The 20,450-nt window shown below is 42.8% G+C and overlaps 1 protein-coding gene and 1 long non-coding RNA gene across 5 annotated transcripts in view; one reads left to right on the top strand and one right to left on the bottom strand.

Moving 5' to 3' along the window:
* The window catches only part of LOC128839508 (uncharacterized), a 42,233-nt gene extending 39,613 nt beyond the window's left edge, over nucleotides 1–2,620 (bottom strand). For both annotated transcript variants that reach the window (XR_008445461.1, XR_008445462.1), the window contains exon 1: nucleotides 2,507–2,620. This is a non-coding gene — a long non-coding RNA (uncharacterized LOC128839508). The remainder of the gene's footprint in view (nucleotides 1–2,506) is intronic.
* RASGRF2 (Ras protein specific guanine nucleotide releasing factor 2) overlaps nucleotides 1–10,298 on the top strand; it is a 203,488-nt gene extending 193,190 nt beyond the window's left edge. For all 3 annotated transcript variants that reach the window (XM_054032561.1, XM_054032560.1, XM_054032559.1), the window contains 4 exons: nucleotides 227–306; nucleotides 2,924–3,041; nucleotides 3,855–3,923; nucleotides 4,673–10,298. In XM_054032561.1, the coding sequence (XP_053888536.1) occupies nucleotides 227–306; nucleotides 2,924–3,041; nucleotides 3,855–3,923; nucleotides 4,673–4,765 (360 nt within the window). In that variant the 3' untranslated portion in view covers nucleotides 4,766–10,298. The remainder of the gene's footprint in view (nucleotides 1–226; nucleotides 307–2,923; nucleotides 3,042–3,854; nucleotides 3,924–4,672) is intronic.
* Nucleotides 10,299–20,450: the final 10,152 nt, after the last annotated feature.

Below are 20,450 nucleotides of genomic sequence, written 5' to 3'. Positions count from 1 at the left end.
TCCTCAAGCTACTATGGGTAAAATTTTCAAGCCGCCCCCCCCCCCCCCCCAATTCCCATTTAGTCACTCAGGAGCCTAAATTTATTGAAGTCAATGGGAGTTGGCTTCTAATTTTTTAAGTTCTGTTTTCAGACGTGCTATTTTCATAAGTGCTTTTGAAAATTTTACCCCAATACCAAAGTCAGTTTTCACACAGGGTGACACTTGTAATTTGTTCTTTTTCTAGACAAAAGCTCTCATGGACAAACTTCAGAAGACTGTGTCATCTGAGGGAAGATTTAAAAACCTTAGAGAAACACTCAAAAAGTATGTTTTCTTAAATTAGCAATATAATAGTATTTTGTTAAGAATATTGAATAGCACTTATTAAAGATAAGAGTTGGCTTTGAGTTTAGCTTTTATAATGAAAATTATATTGGACAATATTTTTACTGAATAACATCTATAAAGCTGGCTTTATTCTATTTGGACACCTGTTTTGCTGAATATACTGTAATTCGGTGCCTCTTATAGAGTAATATGTTACCTCTGGGGAATTATCGGAGCAAATTAAACTACTATTTTGTAAGAAATGCTCACTGTTGGGAGCTTTTCTTATACTGATAAACTTTTTCAATAAGTGTAAGACCAGCTGTATAAATAAAGGTTCTTTAATCAAAAACATTTTATTCAGTTCTGATAGTGCCTATTTGACATTAATAGTCCCAAAGTTCAACATAACTGGCTTCAAAGAGCTCTCATTCCATATTTGTTATCTCCAAGTACAAGCACACACAACAACAACTCATTCCAAGAGCTGTATCTGGAAAAGGGATCTCCCAGGCTGATTGACAGTAACTGTGTTGAATCATCTTGAGAGAGCATTAAGGAATTAAACTACTGTTCATATAGTGTATAGTTAAAAAAACAGACAAGGTTCAGTGTATAATTCCCAGGCTTGGCCTGCAGAAGACTATTGTCAGGGAATCAGACACATTTGTTTTAAAAGAGAAAAAGTTGTTTTGACTTATAACATCTAGATAACTGACCCATATACACTTCTCAATTAATCTAGCTAATAACTTTATTTGTAATTATTTTTTCTTTTATAACCATGCAGAGTATAATATGACCTTTGTCCTCTTGAAGTCAGCAGGAAGTTGGACTAAGGTGAAAACATAACTAGGAAAGTTGCCCAGCAGCATTGTTAGGGTTACCATATTTCAACAAGCAAAAAAGAGGACGGGAGGAGCCCCGCCCTAGCCCCTCCCACTTCCCGCCCCCCCAGAACCCCCAACCCTCCCCCCGTTCCTTGTCCCCTGACTGCCCCCTCCTGGGACCCCTGCCCCTAACTGCCCCCCGGGACTCCACTCCCTATCTAAGCCTCCTTGCCTCTTGTCCCCTGACTGCCCCAACCCTTATCCACACCCCCACCCCCAGACAGACCCCTGGGACTCCCACGCCCCATCCAACCACTCCCCACCCCCTGACAGCCCCCCCCCCAGAACTCCCAACCCATCTAAACCCCTCTGCTCCCTGTCCCCTGACTGCTCCGATCCCTCTCCACACTCCTGCCCCCTGACAGCCCCCCCAGAACTCCCAACCCATCTAAACCCCTCTGCTCCCTGTCCCCTGACTGCTCCGATCCCTCTCCCCACTCCTGCCCCCTGACAGCTCCCCCCCAGAACTCCCAGCCCCCTACCCCCCGCTCCTTGTCCCCTGACTGCCCCCTCCTGGGACCCCTGCTCCTAACTGCCCTCCAGAACCCCACCCCCTACCTAAGACTCCCTGTTCCTTGTCCCCTAACTGCCCCCTCCTAAGACCCCCCCCAACTGCCCCCCAGGACCCTACCCCCTACCTGTACCCTGACTGCCCAAAACTTTCTCCACTCCCCTCCAAAAGCCCCCCCCGTTTCTTGACTGCCCCCTCCAGAACCTCCCTGTCCCTTCTCCTGCCCCCCCTTACCCTGCTGCTCAGAACAGGGTGTTGGGCTCTGTGCCAGCCGGACACATGGCTGAGCTCCCCAGCACAACACAAAACCCGGTCCCTGGCCCTGCACAGGGTTGCCGGAGCGGGCTGCAGGAGGAGGAGCTGCCAGCCGGCTCAGAATGCAGGGAGGGGGGGGTGGGAGGAGGAAGCTGCTCCGGAGTCCAGCCCGGGACTTTCCTGCAGCCCTCCCAGCCGCTCGCTCTGCCGGGGGAGGGGGAAATCCCGGACATTGTGAGTGCTTTACAAATTCCCCCCGGACGCTATTTTTAGCACACAAAAGGAGGACATGTCCGGGTAAATCCGGACGAATGGTAACCCTAAGCATTGTCCTCTCTGCAGCACACACTCTCAGAGTGGAAAATTTTAACAAGTCATCTACTCCCTAGCAGAATTTCCAAAGTTAGGAAATCTGAGTGTTTTCAACTGCATAACATCTTAAATGTTTACAAAACCAGCGTTGTAAAGATCCTAACATATTATTCAACATGAGCTATACAGTATACACAATGTATTGCTGATAGTAAAATACTTACAGTACCTCAGAAAGTTAGAGAAGCCTTGGAGACATGCCCAAAGTATTTTCAGCTGTGCATTGGATTTATTTCTGAGATTTTTCTGTCAGCTGGGATTGAAACATGTTTGAGAGCATACTCCAATGCCTTCCCCCATTCTGCATGGTGTTATCATTGTGGCTTTTACTAAATGTCATCATTGTTTCTCTCATAGTTTAAAGTTAGCTTTTGACACAACCTGCCAAATTTGTCTCTGGTAGATGTGGGTACAACTCAGGTGAAGCCAGAGCATCTGCTCCACTTACACTAACCTGTGAATTTGGCCCAACTTGTAAAAGTATTTTAAGTAATAAAAAAAAAAACTTAGACATTTGTATAATGTATAAAAAGAACAGTCTGTAAATTAAATCCTAGTAAAATATAGTTAATTTCTCATCCTGCAGTTGTAATCCCCCTGCAGTTCCCTATCTTGGAATGTACTTGACAGATCTAGCATTTATTGAAGAAGGAACACCAAACTTCACTGAGGAAGGCCTTGTCAATTTTTCCAAAATGAGAATGGTAATTTTTATTTTCTTACATGTTTCCACTACAGGTTTTTAAGTGCACAAGTTTAACATTGATTTACTTAGGACTTCTTTGAATTCAAATTGCAAGATTACACAATATATTTGCATAATACAAAATAGAAGCTTGAAAGCAATCTTTTGCATTTGAATCCAGGGATGGTCTTCTTTCACCACCTGCTGGCAAGCCAAGGAGTATTGCAATTTAGCTTTCAGTTTGGTCAGCTGAAAATTGCAGGAAGAAAAGCAGCTGGTCTAGGCTTGCAGGGATTAATAAATGGTTAATAAAATGTAGCCAACCTGGTACCATAATTCATCAGGCAGCAACACTTAGAAGGGGTCTTTTTTAGAGTGTGTTTAGGACTCCTGCTCCCCAAGGAAGTGAAAAAGCATTTAAAGGTTGATTCTCTCTGCCTTCCAAACTATGTTGTTATTCAGAGCTCCTTAGAGGCCAGCCAGCCTTGGAGAAATATTGACACCAGCTGCTCTGCTGACTGTAGTTTAATGCCATGTTTGTGACTTCACATTGCAAAAGTCACCTGAGGGGAAAAGGGAGAGACTATCAGGGTAAAGAAAGAAGGGACAAGGTGATCCAACTGAGACAGTTTAATAGTCTAAATGGCTGATTTGGGAAGGTAAAGGCCCCCCCCCGTCAAAGCCACAAGCACAAAGCCCTTACCCCCAGGATAAGTTGTATCATTTTGGAACAAATTCCTTCCTGGAATAGCTTCACTGAAGCCAATATGTTCAAGTTAAAGCACAGACTATAAGTAGAACATTTTCTTATATAAATGTATTCCTTTGATAGATATCTCATATTATCAGGGAGATACGCCAGTTCCAGCAGACCTCCTATCGTATAGAACATCAACAAAAGGTACAGTAGTGTGTGATGCTGATCACGGGCACTATGATGAAGGCTATTCCTGCTATCGACAAAAAGATACACAGACGGGGCCCAAAGCTAACACTAATATCTTTTGTTTCCATACAGTAACAGCGGGAGGCAAACAATGGAATTTGTCCTGGTACTTTGGGTTGTGATAAGCTGATAAAGTAATATTCTCTTCTCAGACTTTGCACATGAAGGCAAATCTTGCCTCCACCTCTGCAACAAGTGTGGCTCCTCCTGGGAGAGGAGTCAGTGCAGTTCTGCTGTATCAGAGGGGCAGGATTTAATGTGCCACTGAGTTCCATACCCCAGCGCAGTATGGACTCTGCTCCACAGAGGATGCCAGCACATAGAAAGTAGGTGATGAGGTATAGCTTGACCATCTGATGCTGCTGCATAGATCTCTGTGGTCTTAGGAGAAGATTCCTCCCCCTCATTCCCACATTTCACTAGTTCCCAGAGCAGCTACATGGGTTGGACACTAGACTGAGGATTTGCCCTTTACTGAGAGTGAGGTATTTTTTAAACAGCTTAAATACTTTGTACCACGTATATTTAACTATTCCACTTCACCAAGAAAACAGAACATGAGAGATGATTCCAACATTTGTCTGAAATGGACTGAAGCTGCTAACTGGCTGTTATGGGGAAGGGGAGAATAGAGAACTTCAATTAAAAATATACCATCTGTTCAGTTTCAAAATTATACGTTGCAATTGTTTTCTGTATTGCAGGTTACTCATTACTTACTCGACAAGACCCTCATCATAGATGAGGATACTCTGTATGAGTTATCCCTAAAGATTGAACCCAGACTCCCTGCCTGAAGAATGAGCTTCGTCCCAGAGTTGACAGAGTTTTAGTGTAATGAACACAATTATGCATGCCATGCCCTACAGACCACAAGGGGACAGATTGAGAAGATTGCAAACTCTCTTTTCCAATAAGGGAGACAGAGCCTCACAGAAATTCCCTCTCAGACAAGGAAAATCAGCTCCTGGAGGGGAAAGACAAAATGCTTCAGACTTGAGAGTTAAATGATTGTTACTTTGCAAAGATAATGTTTTGCCAAAAGGACTACGCATCTAATAGAAAACAGAAGCCTTTCATGAGAATAGCTACTCATTGCAGCCATCCTAATGGGGCAGACAAGGGGACAAATTTAAATGTAGGTACAGTATTCTGTTAGATTAGGAGAAATGGACAAATGCAGATGGCATTGATCTGGCACAGGTTGCTTATCAAATGTGTATCTATTGAGGCATTCATCGGATTAATTCACTCTCATTATACTGTATTCATTGCAAACAATAGGAGCTTAAGAGTCATTTACTAACCTGCAGTGATAGCAGGATAATATCTAAGAACTTTAGCTACAGCATATGCTGTTCAAAGTATTTGGTATAAATTAGATGTTTTCATTTATAGAATATTAAGGTCTTAAAATATGTTATCAGCCTTTTCTAAGGTGGGAGGTTTTACATGCTACAAATGAACTAACTTAACTTTGTAAATATTGTTTTCACCAATACATGATGAGGAGTTTTACAATGTGGAAAATAATGAACTGTGTTAATAGTTGCAGGCCATGGGAGCATCAGCTGGAATATCTGAGTTTAGGAGCTATATTTGGAATTGGTTGGCCCAGATTCATGAACATATCATGAGTGAGATACTTGGTCATTTAGCACATCGTCTCCTGAGAAAGGCACTCTGATTGTCTGTACCTACAGCATCCCTGACAGTTCAGTGACTATAAAGCACCTGTTGCACACACTGGGGGAGGAATGCTTGCCTGGTTTGGCAATGGATAATGCTCATCAATGAAGAGAGCAGGATTAACTATTTTATTTTACCTTAAATGAATTGTTTTAAAAGCATTATTTTTTTGCTCAGCTGATCAATTCTAAAATCTTTTTTCTACAGTGAAGTTTGACTGTCAGGAAACAGGAAATATAATTTTATTTGGGGAAGTTAGCATCTGCATATGAGTGTCTGCTAGAGAAAATATGCTATTTGTAACTGTTTTTAAAACCCATGCTACTGTGTGATTCTGGGTAGAATCCATTTCTGCAAATGTATGGTTCTTCATACAGTTTCCTGATAGTGACCTATTGTAGCTGCATGGAAGATGAGCTCAAAATGCATGCTATACAGTATATCATAAAACCAAATGCAGGTATTAGCACTGTTGAATAACTAGTCCGGGGAAGTGTTCTTACTTTTCCAGTGATTATCAGCCAGTTGAAGAAATAGGGCTATATCATTTGTTTACCTCCCGTAAATCTTCTCAGGGAGATAGATGTTTAAAAAAGATTGTGACCTGAGCCTATTTGATCTGACATTTCTTACCACACTTGTGAAGTTTCTGAATGTTAACAATGAAAATGGATCTGCCTGGCTTATGGTTTTTGTCTTTATTTGCACTTTAATTACATTATTAGCCCAGCCAAGAGCTTCACAATAAATTCCATTTGTTCTAAGTGTAAACACTAGGATTTATAAATGTACCTTAGTAGGCCATCTTTGTAAATAACTGCATGAGTAAATATCAAAGAAATACTGGTAAATTCCTCATTAAAGAAAAGAAACAGGGAAACTTCCAGAAGTATTTTTAAATAGTTCTGATTAATGAATGCTGTAAAAGTGAACATGGAAAGTGTTAATTATAGGTGCTTTTTATTTTTTCAAAAAGTTGCTTGTTCTTTTCAGTAGTGACTGATAAGAAGCTGATTGTATCCTGACGCATGATAAATAAGAAGCATGGGTTATTTGGACCATAAAGCTAACTTACTATGTGCTTTCTGTGTATTCATAATACAAAAAGAATTGCCATAAGTCAATTGCATAAAACGCCTAAAGGTCACACAGTGGAAAATAGAAGCAGTAAAACTAGTCTTAAAAGCAAGACCCTAGCTGACCTTTATTTTATCTCTGTTCACACAAAACATGTAAACAACTGTAAGTGTCCTAACAGACCTTTGTGGCACAACCTGTTGGCCGCTACTTCATCTTTCTGTATACCATTTTGCCATAGCTGCTTTGTAGATCTGGGGATCTCTCATCAGTCATGCTCTTAAGGTGCAGGCAAGGGTTCTTCTAGGTGTCCACCTCATTATCCTAATTTTATCACTTTTTTTTACACACACTATGTACATCTAGACTAAGTTTGTTGCTATGTTGCTACAAATATTGTCATAAATTATATACCACCAATATATAGCACTTTACAGTTTCAAAATTTTCAACAACTAATTAATCCTCACAAAACCAGTTGGAGGACAGGAGATAAGTGGTTGTCTCCCCATTTTACAGATGGAGAAACTAAGATACAGTGGTTAAGGATGCTGAGCACCCACAACGTCTCTGGAAATCAATAGGTGGTGTGGTCGCTCAGCACCTCTGAAACGTCAGATCCGAAGTGATTTATCCACAGTCAGTAGTAGAGCTGGGATTAGACTCTCTGAAGTACTTGGATCCTAGTCCTGTCTTCCCACACCAGAAAATGATGCCGACATATATAAAGCACTGCAATAACTTGCCTAGGGAGGTTGTGGAATCTCCATCATTGGAGATTTTTAAGACCAGGTTAGACAAACACCTGTCAGGGATGGTCTAGATCAGGGGTCTCAAACTCAAATGACCACAAGGACCACATGAGGACTAGTGCATTGGCCTGAGGGCTGCATCACTGACACCCCCCCTCGCTGCCCCCGGCCCCACCCCCACTCCACCCCTTCCCTGAGGCCCCGCCCCTGCCCCGTCTCTTCTCCACTTCCTCCCCTGAGCGCGCGGCTCCCTGCTCCTCCCCCCGCCCTCCTGGAAAGTGCTAAGCGCCACCAACAGTAATGCACCTCACTCAAAGGACAAAACATGCACTTAGTTAGATTTACTTCTGTTAAAGCCCCCCCCACACACACTGCACTGGGCTGCACCACCACTCCACCTCTGATCTGCAGGGGTGAGAGCTGTGGATGAGGGGTTTGGGGCATTGGAGAGGCTCAGGACTAGGGCGGAAGGGCAATCTGCCCTGGCCATAGTGGAGGGGGGCACTAGGACCCTGCTGCAGGCTCCGGGGCAGTGAAGGGGCAGCAAGTGAGCTCAGGGGGCACTCGGGGGAGACACGCAGGGGTTGCAGGTGGGGCCGGGGGAGCAACCCAGCCCCAAACATTGGGGAGCAGCGAGCAGGGAGCTTAGCTGCCACATAAAATAACTTGGGATGGGGGGTGCGGGGAACTTGGCGGGCCGCAGGGAAGAGCTCTGCAGGCCGCATGTTTGAGACCCCTGGTCTAGATAATACTCAGTCCTGCCATGAGTGCAGGGAAGTGGACTAGATGACCTCTTGAGGTCCGTTTCAGTCCTACAATTCTATGAAATCTAGATGGATTGCTAATGGAATATATTTCTTAAAATACCAGGGATGACTAAACAAAGAGGTGCCCGAGTACCTGGGTTTTATGCAGCAGTCCTGCACGGGCTGTGGGATGGTATCCTTCCCATAAGATGAACCAAATGCATCTAGCAGCTGTGAGCCACTCTACTGTTGCTGCAGTCTCTGTAATATAGTGATTGCCAGAAGCCTCCAATGTGCTCCCTAAATGGGGGTTTTGGCAAGTGCATCTACATAATTTACCCAACTTTTCTGTGAATCTTCCCACCTCAGTGTCCCACAGTGCACAAGCAATGTGGAGTTCCCCTGTGTGGTTTCTCTGTGCCCTCACCCCACATGCTGAATGAAGTGGTGGTTCGTCTGCAGTTTTGGCCTTGCACCACAGAGGAGAAGTTGGGGACATGCTTTGCTCCTGTATGTATTTGCAAGCCTCATGGATCAATCCTGCTCACCTCATTCACATATAGTCCTCCTGACTTCAGTGGTGCTACCTGTGCAGAGGACAGATTTAGCCCCTCTTTTGCAACTATGGAAAATTTGCCCCCCAACCTCCCATAGTTATTTTGGTGAATCAAACATAAAAATCGTACCCTGCTTCAACATGAAATGGACCATGGACGTGTAACACATTTCTTTGGGAACGGGGATATAAATAGTAACTGTAAAATACCAAATATTTGTTATTGGTATATTATAGAATCTCCAAATAGTGTAAATACATTCATCTGGCACTAGGCCAGAGTATGCCCACCTGTTCCAGGGGTACACAAGGGGGAGGAGAGAGTCCAAGAGCCTTCCCTCCTGCCCTGTACAATAGTTGGATACAATCACAGCCCCTACACTCCTGCAGGTGCACGGACTGCTCCTTCCTATCATCCCCTGCATACAAGATACCCCAAAGGGGATGGGCAGGAGGCAGAGCTGGCTGGATACACAAGAAATGGTATAATTCACCCTCTGAAGGGGCACACTCCCCAGTAAGGTCTGGGGGAGTTCTACCTCAACGCTCCCTGGCCTGGTGCTCTCTATGCGGGCCAGTGCCTGTAAGTGTGACTGAGCCCATGATTGAGCACAAAGGAGAAGTAAATAGACCTGTTTCATTTGCAGTCAAATTGCATATTAATTATATCATTTTTCTTCAGCAATTCCAATAACACATTAAGTGTGTAAGCTTGTAATGACTGATATTCCTGGGACTGATGAAAATGTTACCATTATTGAAAAACAAAACAACCCCCTATCCTCTACTTTTTATTTCTATAGTCCTTAAAATCTATAGTTATTTTATAGGTTAAAATGAAACTCCTGAATTGTTTATTTAAAGTATTTATTAACTTTTATTGTGTCAGTTTTGATTTCAGTAGATATTCATGATCTCGGATTTTCCTAAATAATCATATTTATTTGAATTTTTTTTTTAAATTTTTTATTTGAATGAAGCTTTAATGTTTCCACTTTTTATCCTCCTCAGTTACATGATAAGTAAATACATGGTTTAAAATTGATTAAAGACATTTGTTACTATTCATCATTTCTATTAATTAAGGCCCAAAGCCTGCAGTCCTTATTCAGTCAAAAATCTCATGGACTTCAATAGGAGTTTTTCTTAAGTAAGAACTTCAGGATTTAGCCCTTACTGCCTATCAGCCACTTGCCACTTTCAGTTTTTTGGCTCCAAAAGGTCACATGTCCCGATGTATTACAGTTTTCATGCTCACTTTTGGTTGTTTCATTGGACCTTTCCTTCTGCAATAGTCTGAAGTTTTGTTCTTTAGGTGAAAGATACGTGTATTTATTTGACAGATGTATTAATATCTATCTCATCATGTTAATGCACACCCAGCTGTTTTTGCATGTACTGTAACTGCTCTTTTGACACCCAGTTATTGCTTTGAATTGTTAGTAAGGCATATCAGGCAGGGCATTGTGCACATATGCAAATTAAAGATTTTCTTTTTCTGAATTCCAAACATTCTTGTTTGCTGCTGTTTTATTTTTATCTCAACATTGTGGGAAAGTGAAATATAACTCACTTCCCCCCTCCAGCTATGGCGTCATTTTTACAAACACTGGGGACGTAGGGATAGGACATAAAAATCCAGGGCACAATCAGGCAAAGTTCCTTCCACTTTTATTGCTGGAAAGTAGTATGATTTATTGCATGTCATCATTTGCTCATTTATGCTGTTTTGAAACGTGTATTAACTTCATTGGAGTTAGAACTGATTTAGACAGGAATCAGTGCAGAGGATTGAGCCTGTTCCCTAGATAACTAGAGGAGCTAAGATACCATGGTGAAGCAGCTGATGTAAATACCTAGATAAGAGAGATGACATGGATTAGATAGAACTAACTGTTCAAGTCATTCTTCTTTCTACCTGGAAGAAGTTTCACAGGTTTGAGCTGCACAATTTCAAATGTGAAAATACACCCTTCCCCTTGTGCATCATAAACAACTTAATGCCAATGTGCAAAGTTACCAAAAATAGAATTTCTCCTCTCCATGTTACCAATCACAAAACTGGTAAGATTCCTTTTCCAAGCAAACCATATTAACATGAGATATTAGTTCAGCCGAAAAACATCCTCATATAATTACTATCCTCAAGCCCATACTTTAAACAAGAATGAAAATCTTGTTTTAATCTTGTTTAAAGAAATTCACATGTCATTCACAGCGACACATTTCAACAAAGACACTGCCTCAAACCTGGCCATTGTGGGCATTCTAGGCATAGGCAAAGCATAAGTATATGTCAGCGTTTCCAGCTCATGATTTTTATCACAAGCATCACTCTATTGGGTGTTTTCCTTAGAGCTCGAGCTCCTGGAGTTCAGGCAATAATGTAAGAATCTCCATTGGGTTTTTGTTTGTTCCTTTGTTTTGTTTTTTAAAATAAGTTTCTAGCCTTCAGAGTGGTCGAGGAAAACTTGAAACTATGACCCATAAAGGCTCAAAACCCAGACAGCAAATAATACAATCCCCAAATTCATTATTCTTTCCAATCTCATGATTTTTTGGCTCCCCACTTATGATTTTTGAATGTTTGGGTTTGGCAATCTTGATATCATAAAGGAGAGTAAAATGGTTCCAATTCTGAACATACTGGATGGAAGTTATGAGGAACTTCTAGGGCCCAGTGATCCACTCCTGCAGAAAAAACAGGAGGGGGAAAAATACATCACACGAAACTCTGCCCTGTCACTTTCAGCCTTGCAGAGTGGAGAGTGTAGTGGCCTTGTAAGCCCCCTACAGCTCACTGCTGCTTCTCTTGGTCATGGAGCATAGAAGTCCCAGAAGGGCATTAAGGCTGCTTGAAGCAGCATTTCCGCTAACAGGGGAAACATGCTGAGGAGAGGGGCTGCTTGCCAGCGCCTTTCACTCTTGCTCCCTCTATGCCCCTCTTCCTGTTTGGAGAGCCAGACAGGCAGAGGTAAAACACTACTTCCAAAGATGTTTGGTAGCCTCCTGTGACAATGGTAAAGAGTCACAGAAAGAGTCTTCTTTACCACTGAACAATTAATTTTATAAAAGTAAGGAAAATAGTATTATAAACCTCTCTCTCTCTCTCTCACTCTCATATTCCTTCACTGAGAGGCTTCTGTCTGGTCTCTTCCCAACCTCCTCCAGCCTGGTATTAAATACTTAAAGGAAAAATACATATACAATCCTCAGCCCTGCGCTGCCTTTCCTGTATAATCATTATTAAGAATTAACAATTAATAACAAATTATAGCTCCATGCCCACACCATCATCGTTATTCCTCCAGGTCTAGATATCCTCTGTCTTTGAGGAGGATTTTGTGCCATAGATTTTCTTGAATTATCTCCAAAAGACAGTGTAGAGTCCTCCTCAACAGGATTCTCTCTCATCACTGACATTGTGATGTGAGTGCCATGGCTATTAGGGTCACATTTTTTTACATAGTGTTGGCTGTGTGAGGATCTGGTGGTTGGCAAGTATTGTATCATCTCAGTACAGATGGGAAAACTGAGGCACAGAGAAGAAAAGTGACCTGACTACACAATAAATCAATGGCTGAAGCAGGATTTGAACCCAAAGCTCCTGACTCAGTTATGTGAGCTAACCACAAATCCATCCAGCCTCCCTTCACTATATTAGATTAATTTCTTTAGCAGGTTATAAAGGTTTCTACTATCTGCATTTGAAGAGTCAGCATGTTCACAGATTGATAGATTCCGAATCCAGAAGGGACCAATGTGATTATCTGGTTTGACCTCCTGTACAACACATGCTATAGCAGCGGTGCTCAAACGTCATTGCAGCGTGACCCCCTTTTGACAATAAAAATTACTTCACAACCTCAGGCGGGGGGACGGAAGCCTGAGCCCACCCAAGCCCCACTGCCCCGGGTGGCCAAAGCCCGAGTCCCACTGCTCTGGGCAGGGCGGCCAAAGCTGGAGCTCAAGCCCTGCTACCTGAGCCCTGCCGCCCAGGACTGAAGCTCTCGGGCTTTGGCTTCGGCCCTGGGCAGTGGGGCTTGGGCTTCAGCCATGGGCCCCAGCAAGTCTAAGCCAGCCCTGGCAACCCCATTCAAAGGGGTCCCAACCCACAGTTCAAGAACCGCTGTCCTATAGAATTTCCCCCAAATAATTCCTAGAGCAGATCTTTTAGAAAAACATCCTATCTTGACTTAAATATTGTCAGTGATGAAGACGCCACCATGATCCTTGCTAAATTGTCCCCATGGTTAATTATCCTCACTGTTAAAAATGTATACCAGTTTTTTTCCAGTCTGAATTTGTCTAGCTTCAGCTTCCAGGCATTGGATCATGTTGTTATTTTTCTCTGCTAGATATTTGTTCCCCGTGTAGGTACTTAAAAACTGCAATCAAGTCAGTCCTTAACCTCTTTGTTATACTAAACAGATTGAGCTCCTCGAGTCTATCATTAGAAGGTATGTTTTCTAATCCTTCAGTCATTCTCAGCATTCTTCTTTGAACCCTCTCCAGTTTATCAACAGCCTTCTTGAATTGTGGGCACCAAAACTCGACACAGTTCTCCAATAGCAGCCACACCTGTGCCAAATACAGAGATAAAATAACTTACTTCTACTCAAGATTCCCCTGTTTGTGCATCCAAGGATCGCACTGGCCCTTTTGGCCACAGCACTGCCCTGGGAGCTCATGTTCAGTTGATTATCCACCACAATCCCTTACTCTTCTTTAGAGTCTCTTCTTTCCAGAATAGAGTCCCCCATCCTGTAACTATGGCCTATAGTCTTTGTTCTTAGATTTATACTTTTACATTTAGCCATATTAAAACACCTATTAATTTGGTCACATCCAGCTTACCAAGAGCTCCAGCTGAGACTGTATCAGTCACCTGTCCTCTTCATTATTTACCACTACCCTACATTTTGTGTTACCTACAAACTTTATCAGTGATTTGATGTTTTCTTGCAGCTCATTAATAAAAATGTTAAATAGTGTACAGCTAAGAACCGCTTCTTGCAGGACCCCACTAGAAACACATCTCCTTACAGTTACATTTTGAAACCTATCAGTGAGCCAGTTTTTAATCCATGTAATGTGTGCCATATTAATCTTACATTGTTCTAGTTTTTTTAATCCAAATGTCATGCAGTATCAAGTCAAATGACTTACAGAAGTCTATTACATCAACCCTATTACCTTTATCAACCAAACTTGTACTTTCATCATTTAAAAAAAAGATATCTAGTTAGTTTGACAGGATCTATTTTCCATAAACTCATGTTGATTGTCATTAATTGTATTACCCTCCTTTAAATCTTTATTTATCAAGTCCTATATCACCCAACCCATTATCTTGCCCAGAATTGATGTCAGGCTGAAAGGCCTATAATTATCCAGGTCATTCCATTTACTATTTTAAAATATTGACATGACATTAGCTTTCTTCCAGGCTTCTGTAACTTCGCCAGTGTTCTAAGACTTATTGAAATTCATTATTAATGGTCCAGTGAGCTCCTCTTCCAGCTCTTTTAAAACTCTGAGGTAAATAGCTTTAAGAATAAACAGTGAGAGAACGTCAGACCTGTGTGGGATGGAGGTAAATTTGGCTCTTAAAATGAATGGCACACCTCAAAATCAGGAGCTATTATATGTTGAGCTTTGCAATAATATTTTCCACAATCTTTCTCACTTTCCAGAATGTCACATAAAAACCAAAATCGGTTGAGAAAGCAACTAAGCCTTGATGTTTGTCAAATCTTTACAATGTAGGGAAAAAATTGAAAGACGTGCCAGATTGTTTTGTTTAAAAGTACTTGGGTGTTAAAAAATGATTTGATTTTCAAGCTTTTTTCCCCTTTTAACCATTAATTGAATCCACTGCTGAGGAGCTGAATTGTTTTAAGTATCTTTCTCTCTCTCTCTTTGTTTAACGTGTCCATCACTTATTTAACACACATTTATCAAAGAGGGGTATCATTTTATATATTTTACTTTGTTGCAAGAAAATGACTACTAAATGCACTGTAAAATTATATAGACTTGCTAGTACCATGAAATATCCTTCTAAGATATCTGCCAGCCCACATTTTCAATCCTACTTTGTGAGAAGGCAGAGACTTAGTTAACATGAATTGTGTGAAATACTCAACTTGAGACAAAAAAGTAGTTGAAATCAGTCTTTATTTGAGTCTGAAGTGCTTGTGCAAACATGATGAGCCTTGTTAGAACTCAGGGTACATCCCTAAGAGGCTGTACCTGAAACTTTTGGCACTAGCAGGATATCTGGGGGCATCGTGGTGGGGGAATACTAAGGCAGGGAGTTGTACATAGGATTTCCAGTGTAGAACTAGACTAGCTGGGAATGGTCACATGGTAATTATTCTGGCTCCCTGACTGGCTGAGTCTACCCTCTGTGCACAAGGAGGGCCAGCAGAAGCCATTTTTAATTTCTGTTCTCAGAGGAAGAGGCTTCATTTTGTGTGCTTTCTCTAAGTCAGGCACTTAAAGTTCAGATCCACAAAGGTACTTAGGGACCTAACTCCCAGACGTTGGGGGTGCGGCATGGGAGGGCAGCCCTATTGGCTTGACTGGAGCTGCTCTCCCAAATATAGAAGTAAAACTACGTCTATGCTGCCAGATTTAGATGCCTAAGTCCCACTTTTAGACTCCACTGAGATACGCAAAACTCCGATTCAGCTGCAGGCACCCAAACTCACTTGGCACCTAAGTTTTTGCAGTCAAAGTTCCCTTCATGCCTAAGTTTCTGCTTCTGGGTATGCACTCTGCTGCTTTATTCTAGGTGTCCAGACACCCATGTCCTGTCTAAGCCCCAGAGCAATCCACAGACTAGAGGAAGATAGATGTTCATCTGCCTAACCAACATATGGATCTCTGAGCCAACCCAGGGCCCATTCAAAATCTGGCTGGAGGAATAGGTGTGAGGCTCACCTTATAATTTTTAATTCAGTGGTTAATGTTCTCACCTACATTGTGGGAGACCCAGGTTCAATTTCCCCTCTGCCTGATGGGGAGAAAGGATTTGAGCAGGAGTCTCCCCCATCTCAGGACAGTGTTCTAATCACTGAGCTATGGGACAGTCTGATGTGAATAGCTCCCTCAATCTCTACTGCCGAAGTTGCTCTAATTTGGTTCAATAACTGAAGCGTCACTGGAGCAGGGGAACTGGATCCTGGCCCACCCATTTGGGAACCCTAATCACCAGGCTACAGTGTCATTCTCCTTCTGGCCCAATGACTCTTTATTTATCCAAAATGGAACAGCTTCAACAGGGGAGATTGAGGGAGACCCACATCAGAACATCTTATAACTCTGTGGTTACAGCAATTTCCTGAGAGGTCGGGAAGACATATGTTCAAATCTTTTCTCTGCAGGCAGAGGGGGTAATTGACTCTGGATCTCCCATATCCCAGATGAATTCCCTAATCACTAGGCTAAAAGTTATCATGTGGGTGTGTGATGGGGTGTCCAGCCCACAGAGGACTAGAAGGGATTAAAGTGGCCATGTAGGCCTATCCACAGGCTGCAGCTGGAGGAAGAGCCAGGGAATTGATTGCAAAAAGGTTCAGCTGTGCAGGAACAGGCAGGGCCTGTAAAGCCATGAAGCTGGCACTATATGTCAGCTACTACTGGGAAAGGACAGTCAATCCCTAGGAAGAGGGAGGAGTGTTTGGAGGCTGCAGGAATGTGGAGGCTGCACTCACTCCATGGGAGGAGGGTTTGGAGATGGTTCACCCAGAACAAGGAGGGGAACCAGGATTTGTAGGAAGCAGTCCAGGGAAGGAGCAGTGAGGATTGGGAGAGGAAAGCCTAGAACTGCTGGGTGGAGGGTCCCTGGACTAGAGCCCTGAGTAGTGAGCAGGCTCGGGTTCCCCTACTAGCCACCGAGAGCGTGGCAGAGATCAGACACGGGGCAGTGAATTGGAAGACTGCCTGGGTCACTGTGGGAGCAACAGAGAATTTGGAGAACTGTACCTGAAAGATGGGGAACATTGAGTGACCTAGCTGGAAGGCTGAATCACAAAGAGGACACTGTGGTCCCTGGGGTAAGAGAAGAGCTGTAGACCAGAGAGAGACATTGTGATGTCGTGCAACCATGAGAAGGGGTGTTGACCTTGAGAGCTAATCCCCAGAGTAACCAGGAGGAGACACCAGAAAAGTGGTGAGTGGAGCTCCCCGTAACAGGGTGATGGCAGCATTGGCACCGCCACTTCCTTCTCCTCCTCAAGCAGTTTTGTGTGGAATGAGGCAGGCACCTAACTCATTCTCCCAAGAAATGACATAGCCACCTGACTCCAGAACAGGGGTTCCTGGCTGTGGATGGCTAAGCAGAGGTAGGTGTCTCCCTGAAACCTGAAGTTAGGACCCTCTCCATTAGAGGGGAGGGGCTTAAGGCACTCCCCTATATCATCCATTGTCTCTCCCCATGCATTGTATCATGAGCTTAGGCATCTAACTCAAGTTTTCTGGATTGCAGTGTTGTGCCTCTGATTTCCTAGGCACCTAAAAGTTAGGAGTGTTGCAACAACTATGTCCCTTTGTGGATCTAGGCCTCAGACACCAAGGCAATGAGTATGGTCTAATGCCTATATAGTCAGAAGCAAACTATTTTCTGTGCTTGCTCATGGAGGCTTATATCCCCTAAGCTATTCTCCTTTGGAGTTCCTTCATTTATATAGCCTGGAAACTGGTTTGTTTTTCTATTCCAGACCCCACATAAGCCTCACAATACTACTACTACTACTTATTCCATTCCCTCTCTTAAATAAACTGCATATTTTTACTATTTTATATTTTATTATAATTCCATTTTCCAAGGGAGCAGCTTTCTGAGAAAGATCTTTGGTCTCTTCTGTTGTTGCCTCAGAGGCCTACCCTGATCATACAAGCTGGTTCTCAGTGTTTTTGTAGAGCTCCTTTCACTGCAGCAAAGAGCATGGGTGTAGAGTTCCACCTGCATGGATCAGCTTGCGGAATCTGGGCCTTGGGTCTGTCACCTGCACTTGTGTAGGCCACTACCTTTTCATATACCCTCATGTTTGCAGCCTAAGAGCTGATTTTTTGCAGTGTTTATAATTCTAAATGAGCCTCACATTATCGTTGTGATTCTGTTCTACAAGGGAAACAGTCTCCCCTGAGAAATATCAAATATTGGAGAAATAAATCTGTTCCTGGGATGCATAGTTAAGAGAAGAGCAGTGGCCTGGTAGAGTGCTGGCCTCCCACAGAAATGCTCTGCAGTCACTACTGCAATACATATAATAATGTGATAATAACTGGTCTCTCAATACTGTCCTAATTCCTTTGATTACTAATAAATTCTCTCTTGTGGAGGTTTGACTTTATAGAGGTTTTCTTTTAAGCAAACAAGTCAATTAGAAAGGCTGTCCCATGAAAAATGAATAACCTGATTCACTATCCATACTGGTACCTTTTCTGTTCACCAGGGCGCATGGCAATATTTTTTGGTGCACACGCTATTGCTGAATTGTGATTGAACTCCCTGTGCAGGGACAGATGGCATTTATCTGAACAGCAGCTGAATTAGCACCACTCAGTTATCACTACCTCCTCAGCACAAGCCGCTGAAGCAGAGCATTTTAACTGGTAAATTGACACAAATATTTAGGCTAGGTAGAGATGAAAATGTAGCAGTGTTGACGGTTCCTTCTAAATATTCCAGTTGTTTCATTAGAAATATAATCAAAGAATTGTTGTAAGGCCAATGTTTGTGAAGCATCGATTTTAATATTCTTTGGAAATTTGTAGTGCAGGGGGGAACCTCTGAATATGTTTGCCAAATATTTCTGTGTCCATGAACACAGGTTGTGGGCTTTTTGGTATATCTGTTCTCATAGTCTCCAATTTAACAAAGTACTTAAGCATGTGCTTAACTAAGGGCTAGTCTACACTGGCAACACTAAAGTGCTGTCGTGGCAGCGCTTTAACATGGTTGTGCGGTAGCAGAATAGCGCTGGGAGAGAGCTTTCCCAACGCTCTTTTAAAAAACAAAACCAAACCTCCACGAGGGGCATAGCTCCCAGCGCTGGTGCACTGTCTACACTGGCGCTTTACAGCGCTGAAATTTGCTGCGCTCAGGGGGGTTCACATCCCTGTGCGAGAAAGTTGCAGCACTGTAAATTGCCAGTGTAGACAAGCCCTAAGTATGTGCTTAAGGCCATTCCTGTTCAGTATTCAGCAAAGCTCTTAAGCACACGCTTAAGTCCTGTTGACTTAAACCTAAAGTTCATCATGTACTTAAGTGCTTTGCTGAATAGAGATGGACTTAGTCACATGTTTAAGTCCTTTACTTAATCAGGGCCTCACTATGTGGTGCTTGCATTATGAGCCCAAACATGACCATATGAGTACAGCCCAAGCAAAAGGGCCAAAACCACCTGAAACTCTAAAATTGAAGAATGGAGTTCTCAAGGCAAAAGATAAAGTAAAGGCTCAAGACTTTTGCACAATAGTAATCTCTTTCTGGATATGGAAGACAGGAGTGTTGTAGTAATTTAGATGGCAAATACACCATAATTAATGCAACAGGAGCCTGCTGTTCCTCTCCTTTGCTGGTTTCTATCAAAGCAGATATGGGCTCGGTGGCCATCCTTTATAGGTCCAGTGACCCCACTCCATATGGCCAGATAGTTTATCTGGGGTGTGCACAAGGGAATAGGGGGTTTCTGCATCCAGCACACGAACATTTTTCAGAATTTCCTATGAAAAATTAAAGGTGTTTTTGACCACCTCCATAAGTAATACAATATGCTATAAAAAATTAGTACAAACATTGAAACTTGCTAGCAAGTTTCTGCTAATTCCAAGGGAAGTATCAGGAATTCCTTACTTGCCTGACACTATGGCAGATGGTGCTAATTAACCTCTTGTTCATCTCCAATAGACATAGGTAAATCACCGGCTGGAGATGTGTCCTTCACCAGTGGTTACTAACACTTTTATATGCCTTATATCACTGGACTCCTCTGCCTAAGGAAGAGACCTTTCAAGGAAAGGGAGGTGACTGCAAACAATAAACAGTGTTTCTATAGATTCTTTCCTTTCTGCTTAAGGTTACCTGAGCCGATTTCTCTGTGCTGGCCAAGTTCCACTCAGATCAGGACTAAGGTTGGGTGGAGGTGGCTTATGCTATCCCTGTGCTCTCTATTCAATGCCAGGCTTCCTGCAGCCCTAAGGGACTGTTCTGGTAGATAGAAACATTCAGAGCCCAGCAGGGGTCCAGTTATGCCCGCCCTGTTCTTTGGCCATAGCCTTTACCTCTGGAGCTGTGAGGAAGGGGCAATAGAGTTGCTCTACTGGTTCCATTTCACCAATGATCTCCACTGTAGCTGGGGATTCCCAGGTGGTTGGATATACACTAGTGGAGCAGCACAAAGGACCCTTATCACAATTAAGATTCAGGCCTCTTATTTTCTTACAATATTGTGATCTCTGGTGGCTCAGCCAATTAAAGAAAATGTTGATTTCATAAATGTAAGAAGGGAGCTACATTGCCTCATCCTTGTTATGTCTTCAAGGGTACAGTTGGGTGAAAAAATGTTATCAGTATCACTAAATGAAATGGGATTGGCCAGTGGAGTAATTATTTTCCCCTTCCCCCATCATCCCTTCCTCCTCATATGAC

This window comes from Malaclemys terrapin, chromosome 6 (assembly GCF_027887155.1).
Source record: "Malaclemys terrapin pileata isolate rMalTer1 chromosome 6, rMalTer1.hap1, whole genome shotgun sequence".
In the NCBI taxonomy this organism is placed as follows: Eukaryota; Metazoa; Chordata; order Testudines; family Emydidae; genus Malaclemys; species Malaclemys terrapin.
The sequence above is the reverse complement of the archived record's forward strand: the minus strand, read 5'-3'. Positions and strand labels throughout refer to the sequence as shown.